The sequence below is a fragment of the Cadophora gregata genome, assembly GCF_030347475.1.
Source record: "Cadophora gregata isolate MNR1 chromosome Unknown scaffold_1, whole genome shotgun sequence".
Taxonomy (NCBI): Eukaryota; Fungi; Ascomycota; class Leotiomycetes; order Helotiales; family Ploettnerulaceae; genus Cadophora; species Cadophora gregata.
The window spans coordinates 1,996,395-2,006,346 of record NW_026695924.1 but is presented as its reverse complement, the minus strand read 5'-3'; the positions used below and the strand labels follow the sequence as shown (position 1 = coordinate 2,006,346).

The 9,952-nt window shown below is 46.8% G+C and overlaps 5 protein-coding genes across 6 annotated transcripts; 4 read left to right on the top strand and 1 right to left on the bottom strand.

Moving 5' to 3' along the window:
• Positions 1-366: 366 nt before the first annotated feature.
• Positions 367-1,988, top strand: ONS95_000677 (uncharacterized protein). The gene is made up of 2 exons (XM_058493844.1): positions 367-1,256; positions 1,386-1,988. The coding sequence occupies exons 1-2, from the start codon at positions 842-844 to the stop codon at positions 1,922-1,924; spliced, it is 954 nt and encodes a 317-aa protein (XP_058364046.1). The 5' UTR covers positions 367-841; the 3' UTR covers positions 1,925-1,988.
• A 1,405-nt stretch (positions 1,989-3,393) lies between these two features.
• ONS95_000676 (uncharacterized protein) lies at positions 3,394-5,087 on the top strand (the record flags this gene model as incomplete). The annotated part of the gene is made up of 3 exons (XM_058493843.1): positions 3,394-3,728; positions 3,778-4,525; positions 4,594-5,087. The coding sequence occupies 3 exons, from the start codon at positions 3,394-3,396 to the stop codon at positions 4,684-4,686; spliced, it is 1,176 nt and encodes a 391-aa protein (XP_058364045.1). The 3' UTR covers positions 4,687-5,087.
• Positions 5,088-5,175: 88 nt separating this feature from the next.
• Positions 5,176-7,061, top strand: SBP1 (single stranded nucleic acid binding protein). Of its 2 annotated transcripts, XM_058493842.1 has the most exons (6): positions 5,176-5,488; positions 5,549-5,800; positions 5,865-6,062; positions 6,130-6,388; positions 6,444-6,572; positions 6,623-7,061. In XM_058493842.1, exons 2-6 carry the CDS (start codon positions 5,702-5,704, stop codon positions 6,694-6,696), a joined length of 759 nt encoding a protein of 252 aa, XP_058364044.1. In that variant the 5' UTR covers positions 5,176-5,488; positions 5,549-5,701; the 3' UTR covers positions 6,697-7,061. The 2 variants fall into 2 exon arrangements, with proteins under 2 accessions (XP_058364044.1, XP_058364043.1); XM_058493841.1 differs by having other exon boundaries at positions 5,410-5,800.
• A 477-nt stretch (positions 7,062-7,538) lies between these two features.
• On the top strand, positions 7,539-8,464 carry ONS95_000674 (uncharacterized protein; the record flags this gene model as incomplete). Its single annotated transcript, XM_058493840.1, has 5 exons — positions 7,539-7,550; positions 7,631-7,671; positions 7,736-7,884; positions 7,938-8,327; positions 8,376-8,464. The coding sequence occupies 5 exons, from the start codon at positions 7,539-7,541 to the stop codon at positions 8,462-8,464; spliced, it is 681 nt and encodes a 226-aa protein (XP_058364042.1).
• A 395-nt stretch (positions 8,465-8,859) lies between these two features.
• ONS95_000673 (uncharacterized protein) lies at positions 8,860-9,850 on the bottom strand. Its single transcript, XM_058493839.1, has one exon. The coding sequence runs from the start codon at positions 9,451-9,453 to the stop codon at positions 8,938-8,940; it is 516 nt and encodes a 171-aa protein (XP_058364041.1). The 5' UTR covers positions 9,454-9,850; the 3' UTR covers positions 8,860-8,937.
• Positions 9,851-9,952: the final 102 nt, after the last annotated feature.

Below are 9,952 nucleotides of genomic sequence, written 5' to 3'. Positions count from 1 at the left end.
GATGCTAGGGGTCTGATTCTACCTTGGTTGTGGGATAATTCATAATTAAAGAAGTCCTACTTGGAGAATGACGGCTGGGAGCCCAGCTTATTTACTGTAGCTGACGCAAGCGAGATCCTTCAGAAAAGTACAAGTCCATTTCCTAGAAAAGTGAATTAAGCACAAAATGGCACTTCTAATTCTATTAGAGTTCGATCATTTCTACATGAGATTCTGGTAAATGTTATTATATCTTTAAAGAAATCCAACTAGTGGCTCTTTTGATATTCCATAGGAAAATGGAGCTTCATTCAGGAGTCCATGGTCATGCTTACCTAAGATCCGGCTAATTGTTCTGGACTACGCCACCTTTTCTTCTCACTTTTGCACTTCGTATTTTCTAAACAAATTTCCGACGTCTGTTTATCACTGTGGCTTTTCCTCTCCTCTCCTCTCCTTAATATCTCGTCCGGAAAGTCCTTCGCTGTGCTTTAGTCGCACGATAGCAATGTGGTAGTGAGTCAGGCCGAAGGAATTAGGCAAGCAGGGAGCCCGAGCCTCTGGCGCTCAGCCAATCGGCTAATGAGTACATCAAAACATCCCAGGACGACTACCTTAATATCCACTTACTCAGATCGTCATTCCATCCTGAGCGCATAGGGAGTATATATGCTACCTCCCCCTTCCTACCATTGTCTTTTGCGTTTTCTCAGTACCTTAAAAGAGCAACCTTCACCAGAATCCTGCCCTGGCACATTTACATTCAAGCCAAAATATTGAGTCACTGGAAGTTCTTCAATACTAGATAATCACTGCATACTCTTGGCCGCGGAAAGCTTTGAAAGAGAACAGAGAAATTAAAATGTCGCCGTCCGACGAGCTATCCTCGCCCAGCGCTGTCTCACTCTCAAGCGTACCTTTGCCCGTTGAAGCAGGACGAGGACCACGGGCGATATACATCCTTCAGAATCTCCTTTCAGCAAAAGAATGTAAAGACATTATTAAATCGCACACCAATCTTATTCCTGCAAACGTTACCCCCGAGACAATCAGAGATAGACAGGTTTTCCAAGATGAGGAGCTTGCCAAGAGGGTCTGGAGGAGGATACAACCTTTCTTCTTGGCTTCTGAGGAAGAAGAAAAGAGAAGGATTGAAGATAAGGGACGAAAAAGGAGTAATGTTGAGGGCATTGAAGGAAATGTTGAAGATAAAGACCGTGATGTCTGGAAGGTCTCGGGACTTAATGAGCATTGGAGACTCGCGAGATATGGAATAGGTAGCATTTATATCTCATAATCCTGACTCCATATCCACTCATTTCACATACTATTCCCATATTAATTCAGCTTCAAGTCACGTTTTCTTCCCGGGAAAGATAGAAATTGGCTAAAGATTTATCATGCAGGTGGCAAATTCTCTCCACATACAGACGGTCGCCGACTCGCCTCGATCAACTCGCAAGCATTCTACACAATAAACGTGTACCTAAACACTGTCGCTGACGGCTGTGGCGGCGCAACTCGCTTCTTCTCGAGCAACAAAGAGGTAGTAGCACAAGTCAAACCCACTCTTGGCACAGCCGTCCTTTTCCGTGACGATATTTGGCATGATGGAGAGGTCCTCATGTGGCCTTCAGGCTATCCTCATTCCTCCCAGCCAGTGAAGTACCTCCTTCGCACCGACATCATGTTCGACCGCGTCGATCCCATCCCGCTCTCTTCCTTCCTATCACCCACGAACGGCTCGGGAGTAGAAAGCTTTGAGGAGTGGTGTGTGAGAAAGGGATGGGGTGAGGATAGAGAGAAGATGGGTAGGAAAGCATTGGCTGTTGCGGAGGGATTAGAAGATGCGGGTGTAGATGGGATGGAAGTTGTGAGGTGGTATAAAAAGGCTTGGAGGCTTTGGCCTGGGTTGGAATTTGAGGGACGTGGGGAGGGTGTTTAGATGGGGTGAGGGGGAAACAAATTTGGAGAGCTATGGAATGAAGTTATCAAAGGCAATGTACGATGAAAAACTATAAAATTCAAATAAAATTAGATACAAGTAGCACAAGTAGCCGCTCATTGATACGGCTGCGATCTCGCTAAGAAAATGTTTCTGGGCTTTACTGAGCTCAGTAAGCCATGTCAATATTGATCCCTATCTGGGGAAGATCATATTGTTAAGAGGATGTGATGACGTATTGAATGATCTTGAAGCCCCTGGATAATACGTATATTGGAAAATACCTCCTGATTTACAAGGAGAAAACCGGTCGCGTCGGCTTTGTCATCGGTCTCTTCGCATTCGTATCGGTTCGGTTACTCGAACTTTCTTTCTTTTTTGTCAACAAATGTCTATTTCCTTGAACGAAATCCAGATATCCATTCAACTTTACCATTCTAAATAGACGTACTTGAGGTATGAGCTAATGGGAAGACTACCGATGGGCTTCACATGGTTGCGTTTCCAGCGCTGTGGTGGCTTTAGAAACACCATATGCATGTAAATGAAAATATCAATTTCTGAACTTGATCTTGTAAGTAGCTGGTGATGCAAAGTGGGAAAATCTTTCCAAACAGCCTTGGACCTTTCTATATACATTGAAGATTGCCGAACGACATACTGGACCACTGGATTGCGGCGAGGAAGAACACCCAAGATCGGGGGCAGACCCTATGTGTAAATCCCAGCCTACCTTGTTACTATTTACAACATCAACGTATTCACTCTCACTGCGCCATGTAATCTAATCACGTCTTTTGACCCTGGCCAAGTGTCTGGGGGAAAAAAGTTCACCTTAGTGTGAGAGCTTACACGATGCACTTACTCACGAGATGTATTTCGGCTGCTCCAGTCAGGGTCAAACAACGTCATGGGCTGCACAAGTCCTTCTATCTCACATTGTAGCAATAAAATGACCCCTGTACAAGCTGTACATATTGGTGCTACCCACATACACATGAACAGTTATGGAGCCCTAAGCTAACGGATGATCACCGGCACTTGTTGGAATCAAGCAGGTGCCCCAACACTGCCAAGCGTAAACGGAAATTTCGAAACCCACCAACATAATTGCGAGGAAGAGATGGTCTATCCGTAATCAGCTTCGTCCGAACAATCGTAATGCCCATGGTGAGCATGAGATTTCTACATTTTCCTCATTCGAACCATGTATCCGAGACCGGCTCCAGGCTGGCGTGGGGACTCGCCAAGATGGTCCAGAGAGATGTAAACACATTGCTGCAGTGTGGTTTTTCCGGTCCTGGGCAGGTAGCACAAGAAGTTGTGGGCTCTGTATAAGGTGGTGTTATCCGTCGCTTTTCCGGGTTTTGTGAGTTCTTCTTCTTCTTCGCAACATATTTTGAACTGTAGTTTTTTTGTTCTGCAGCGCTATTGGCTTCTTTGCTGTCGTAAGTCCGACTTGACACATTATGAAGCGATTCACATTTACTCTCGGCCTGGCAGCTACCGTCAGTGCTGCAGAACTTTGTTCAACTCCAAGACTATCTGTTCAAGGAGCGGATACCATTCTGTTGAGAAACTATGCTTCGGGGTTGAGAAATGGTGCACCATATGTCAACTATGAACATGGGGTTGGATGGAGAGCCTTGGAACTCCTCTACAATAGCACTGGTCAGGCGAAGTACCTTGATCATATCAAGACTGGAGCCAATCATGTTGTTACTGAGGAAGGCGGTCTGAACGATTACGATTTGAAATACTACACTCTGGATGATGTCAGGATTGGAGAGAGTCTGATTTTCTTGTGAGTCTACTCTACATCTACAAAATGGAGACACCACTTACAGAGAAAGGCACAAAGAGACTGGAGAAAAAAGGTTCAAAGGTGCTGCCGATCTCCTGAGAAGCCAGCTCCAAACCAACCCTCGCAACCCAGAAGGTGGCTTCTGGCATCGCTCTACATACCCTAATCAGATGTGGCTGGATGGGCTGTACATGGTGTCTCCATTCTACACTCATCATACCGCATACTACGCGCCAGATAACATCACAGCCTTTGATGATATCGTCAAACAGTTTACTCTCTCGCACACGAACTGCGTCAATTCTAATCCTAACCAAACAGGTCTTTTGAAACACGGCTACGACTCTAGCCGCACCGCAGTATGGGCCGACAAAGCCACAGGTGCCAGTCCAGAAGTTTGGAACAGAGCTTTAGGCTGGTATGTCATGGCCATTGTTGACGTTCTCGACTACCTCCCAGCATCGCATCCGGGCTTTGTAACCCTGAAGGCCATTCTCGAGGAGAACGTTGCCGCTATCAAGAAAACTGTTGACGTCGACTCCAAGATGTGGTGGTTGGTTATGGGGTGGCCAAATCGCGAGAAGAATTATATCGAGAGTAGTGGCAGTGCAATGTTCATCTATGCTATTTTTAAGGGGATCCGGATGGGTTATTTAGATAGTGCGACATACTTGGAGACAGCCACGGTGGGATATGAGAAATTGGTTGAAAGATTTGTTACGTCTAATGATGATGGTGGGTTGGACTGGGCTGGTACGGTCAGTGTGGGTAGTCTGAGTGGGAAGGGAGATTATGACGTGAGTTCTGAGTTCCATTTCTCTTTTGCAGCTGTTCCATGGAAGGTACTTACTGATTGCTGTTGCAGTATTATGTTTCTGTTGCGCTGTCAACAAATGATTTGAAGGGCCTTGGTCCTTTTATCTTTGCCAGCGTTGAGTATGAAAAGGCTGTGTGCTAACTGGTGGCTCAAGAAGAAGTTATGCTTGGCGGAGGAAGTTGTGAGATATTGGATCTATGTATTGTTGGACAGACGGCTTGGAGAAGGAGAGGTCTCTATCCTAGAAGTGTATTTAGCTTATTATAAGCTGTAAGCTCGCGTCAATGAACTTCATGCTATATGTTTATTATCTGCGAGTAGAGTGCTGGTGTCAATACTGAACAGGCAGTTGTTATTGTTCGCTTACGGCTTGTAAACTTTATCGGAGGGGTAGCCACTCCTTGCCGAGTGACGAGACTGAAGGTCAATCTCTATGTCAAGGTTTTGGCATTCCAGATTGTTCTACGACCTGTCCGATTCGTCGGAGATATCTCACGAGACGAATCTCCTTGTCATTAGGTAGCGTAAGAATTGTCGCGCTGCCTAACTAAAAGCATCGAGGTCTAGAGTGGACTTTATGTCGGATATTAACGGTTAGAGTGATCAGAGTAGAGGGTAAATAGAGTAGAGGGTAAATAGAAACTTCGACACATTTATCAGTCTGTGAATTATTGTCTTCATGTTATTTACCTTTGTTGACAGCGCAGGGAAAACATCGCTAAATTCAGCGGACCGCGCCGAAGTCTTAGGGGAATCGCCGACCAATTTGGGACTCTAGTAGGCTAGTCTTCAGGCTCTGAATGTGACTTCCCCTCTAGCTTTGCATGAGAATGCGGACAGAAAATAGAAAAATATCGGGAGCTTGCTGAGGCACGAGTGAAGCAGCCTCATATTGTCAGATATCCTTTTGTAAGATTTGTCAATATTGACTTGAGATTCAGGGGTGCGCACCCCTCTGCAGATGCCGATAAGCTCCAGAAAAGCGCTAAGAAAATTCGGTTAGGAGCAACATCCACACGAGCATGGAGGGGCTCTCGACAACTCATATTCTTGAACACCATCTCACCATACAACTACAACATCCTTCCGTCAAGTTCGCACTCCTTCCAAACCTACAAAACAGCACATATTCCATTTCGCTACTACCATAATCAACATGGCCGACGCCACCACTGAACCCAAGGTTGCTCCAGCGGAGACTGAGAAGCCCCTCCAAGTTGAGGCAAAGGATGAGGCTCCCAAGGAGACTCCACCTGTATGCGCCATCTTTTCTTGAATGCATCTTCGCTTCTGATAGAGCTTCGAGCTGACTATGATAGACCTTGACGGAGCAGGCCACCAGCGCGGTTTCTGCTGCTGCCACCACCGCCACGACCGCTGCCTCAAATGTCACTGATAATGTCTTCTCTATGTTCGGAGGAGGAGCGAAGAAGGAGAAGGTTGAGGACGAGGACCGTGGAGATAACTCTGGTTCTGCAAAGGCGCAGAAGGCTGCCGCTGCTGAGGAGAACCCAGAGGTATTTGGATTCCGAATCGAAATGGTAAACAAATAAATAAACACAAGGGCTAATATCTGGCGCGTAGGAGGAAGCCCCGGAGTCTGAGGACGTTCACTTCGAACCCGTTATTCGTCTCACCGAGAAAGTCGACGTCAAGACCAACGAGGAGCTTGAGGAGCAGACCTTCAAGATGCGCGCCAAGCTGTTCAAGTTTGTCCGTGATTCCAATGAGTGGAAGGAGCGTGGAACTGGGGATGTTAGATTGTTGAAGCACAAGGAGAACGGCAAGACAAGATTGGTTATGCGAAGAGACAAGACTTTGAAGGTCTGCGCCAACCACTACGGTATGTTATGGACTCTGATGGGGCTTGGTTGATGTGTGCTGACGGTATAAAATAGTCGTCCCGGAGATGAAGCTCTCTCCCAACGTTGGAAGTGATCGCAGTTGGGTGTGGAACGCTGCTGCTGATGTCAGTGAGGGTGAGCCAGAGGCGCAAACACTTGCTATTCGATTCGCCAATTCTGAGAGTAAGGACTCTGCACTCCCGTTTCTAGCTTATTTCTAACGTATCGTGCAGACGCCAATCTTTTCAAGGAAGCATTCATCAAGGCTCAACAGGAGAACGAGGCTCTGTTTAACAAGGCATCTTAATCGTTGTCCGTGTCATTGGAACATCTGAGCACCTCTGGATTTGATTGCACAAAAAACACAGCACAGCACAGCACAGCACAGCATAGACCCCCCAAAATTCACGACAGTTACGAGAACACCCCCTTTACAGCTTCATTTCCCGCGATCGAGACTTCCATAGGCGCGACGCTTTTTCGAGCAATCTTTGGTATCACCGAGGGTCGATCTGCACATTTATGGCGGTCTTGGTCACATCCGGGCAGCATGGTTCAAGGATTGAGGATGGTGGAGGAACTGAAATTCGGAGAATTGCCTTCAGCCTCATGTCAAAGGCTGCGGCATGATATTGTAGTTAGACTAAATAGCATTCCCTCTTTGTCCCCCCGATTCTAAGTATCCTCAACCGAGAATGTTTCATAATGGGTTAGGTCGTGATTACTTTCCTTTTGCCTACTGTTGCTTTACTGGACAATTCCCAGGCTCAAGACATACAAAAGTTCTTGGCTATTTGATCGTGAACGATTGAGAATCGTCTAATGCAGCAGCAAAGAAACGATGCAGCTTGTGAGAGATTATTATCTTTCGATTCACCGTAAATTCAGTAATTAACTCTATTCTCTACTTGCACTGTCTTGCAACAGCTCAAACGTCACTAGCGTTGCTGTTTGCATTTAATAAAGCTCTCCGGTCCACCACCACTTGCAATCCGATCTGAACTACCTACCAGCTACTTCCACTCTGGACCCCACTAACTCCGCGCAAAGACGTACCAGGCGCGTCGCAACTCCACCCGCTTCTTCTCGACCACATCCTTTCTATCTTTCCACAACCTCACTCTCGCGAACCCCAAAATTGTTCTCAAGATGGTCGCAGATGTCAGTATTCTCTTCCAATGGCTCTTGAAAGCTCCCCCGAATCCGAGGCAATCATGAGAATATTAGCTAACTGTTCACAGATCAAGCGGACCGTGAAGCTCATCACGGAGCAGCGCAACATGTATGTGGAGTCTACCCACCGCCGCGGGTTGGCAGAAAGATCTATTGCTAATTGCCGGATTCAGTGACAAGCCTTCTGATGTGGAAGGTTTCCCAATGAAGAGCTGGAACATTGAAGTCTACCTTCTTGACGAAGCTGGAAATGAGAAGCCTGCAAACTGCTTCACCAAAGTGGTTTACAACCTCCACCCTTCTTTCGCAAACCCAGTCCAAAGTAAGCCCATATCCTACTGCCGGTCTGCATATGCTAATTACCTGCGTTGGCAGCCTTCCACGAAGCTCCATTCCGATGCGAAAACGAGGGATGGGGAGAGTTTGATATGACCATTGACCTCTACACCACCGAGAAGGGCGGGAAGAACACTGTCGCACACGACCTGAACTTCGCCAAACCCCGTTATGAGGCCAAGCATACCATCGTCTTCAAGAACCCAAACACGACCTTGGTCAATGCCTTAAAGGAGACCGGTCCTGTCCCTGGAGATGAGAATGGGCGTAAGAAGGAGAAGAAGCCATCGTCGAAGAAGTCCGGTGCTGTCGATATGGAGAAGTTGGCCGAGGCTCTTGTGAAGCTGAATGAGGATGATCTACTTAATGTAGTCCAAATGATCCATGACAACAAGTCGGACGATACATACACAAAGAATGATATTGAGCGTAGGTCTACCTGCCCTGTTTTGGGGATGGAAACTGACATACATACAGAGGGGGAGTTTCACGTAGATCTCTACACGTTACCAGAGACTTTGGTCAAGATGCTTTGGGACTTCGTGTCTGCAGCAGGTCGAACCTAGAGCACAACAGTATCGTCAATCGAGTTTCGTCGGATCTTCTACATGGCAATTCTCATTTGAGTTCGCATGCATAGCAGGCAGGGTTCATGGGGCTTTCCTCTGCTTTCTTTAGGTTAGGAAATGGCGTTCTTTGCGATATGGGTTGGGCCTGGCATGATTACTACAATCTTCTAATCATTCACAAGCTTTCTGGCTGGCGTACAAAGGCGGTGCGCAACAATCATGGACTGTATCTATGGTGGCGAGGATTCGACAAACTTCATAACACATGAGTAAAGGATCTGGTTGGGAGCATGGGCACACCAAATAGCACTGGCATTTAGGTATTGACAGCGAACATGCCGTAGCTCGTGTCATATTTCGGAAGGGGGTATCTAAAAGCAAAATTCTACCAACTGTGCCTGTGCTACTCCTTTGCGCCTTGACATCCGATCCATTGTGATACCTTCCAAACGCCTGAAAACAGAGGATTGTCATTCGTCATCTCCGAAGCTCAGCTTGATCTTCTTTCCTTTTTTCGCAGACTTGCCCTTCTCTACTTTCTTCTCCGGTTGGCTTGGTGCTTTCTTGTCTGCCAGTGTTTTGGTAATCGGTATTTCATCTTCGTCCTCTCCGCCCACAACTTTGCCTGCCTTTCTTTTCTTGCTTGCACCGATAGCAGCGACTTTCTCCTTGCTCTCCTTTCCAGCATCTCCCTTCGCCGCACTCTCTTCCGCACCTTCAGCCCTTTCGCCGTCTTTGGCCTCCTCGTCCTTCTCTAGCCCAGCCTCTCTTTCCTCCCATTCGCTTTTGCTTAATGTCTCTCCACTGACTTCATCAAAGTAAACCGGCTCATCCTCCGCTTCGTCCTCGGCAGTCCGCGCTTTCTTGGGTCTCGCAACACTGTACTCGTGCCTGCCATCACCGGCATTATTGTTTGCTCTCAGACGTGCGAGGAAAGGCGGTAGACTGTCATCGTAATGCAGATTCTTGGACGTTATTTTGGACATGATGTGGAGAGTAATGATTCGGCTCGAGGTCCTTTGGGATGGCTTCTTCTTGACTGTAGTTGGCTGGGATTCTCTTATGAGCGATACTTCTGTTATGGCATCCTTGCTCCAGGAACTCAAGGCCAGCGCTATTCTAGCTTAATTGGTCTGTGGCAGCTGCTAGCTGGATGATGAAAATGGCGACGTGGGATCGAGGATGTTAAATCATGGAGAAGGCGAGCAATGCTACAGCGTGAGTGAGCGGCGGTGGCCAATTCTATCTTGGGATACGAAGCCCAAGATATGAGCCTTGAAGATTTGAAGAAGCAAAATTCAGCCTCGTCTGATATCAAGAAGCTACGGGCAATTTCCAATCTTGTCCAATTCCAGCTTAGCGGTACAAAATTAGCATCAGGATTACGATTTAACCATCAGAACAATTGAATGTTCGGTGCTTGAGAACATCTTTTCTAGATCTATATTCCTATAATAAACAGTTACTTGACTAGCGTTTTGTCAA

Excerpts from the sequence above, each read along its gene's own strand:
- ONS95_000677 (XM_058493844.1), top strand. The coding sequence starts at position 842 with ATGTCGCCGTCCGACGAGCTATCCTCGCCCAGCGCTGTCTCACTCTCA. Across the intron at positions 1,257-1,385 it reads ACTCGCGAGATATGGAATAG|GTGGCAAATTCTCTCCACAT; the intron begins GTAGCATTTATA and ends TTTATCATGCAG.
- SBP1 (XM_058493842.1), top strand. The coding sequence starts at position 5,702 with ATGGCCGACGCCACCACTGAACCCAAGGTTGCTCCAGCGGAGACTGAG. Across the intron at positions 6,063-6,129 it reads CTGCTGAGGAGAACCCAGAG|GAGGAAGCCCCGGAGTCTGA; the intron begins GTATTTGGATTC and ends TCTGGCGCGTAG. Across the intron at positions 6,573-6,622 it reads TCGATTCGCCAATTCTGAGA|ACGCCAATCTTTTCAAGGAA; the intron begins GTAAGGACTCTG and ends CGTATCGTGCAG.
- ONS95_000673 (XM_058493839.1), bottom strand. The coding sequence starts at position 9,453 with ATGTCCAAAATAACGTCCAAGAATCTGCATTACGATGACAGTCTACCG.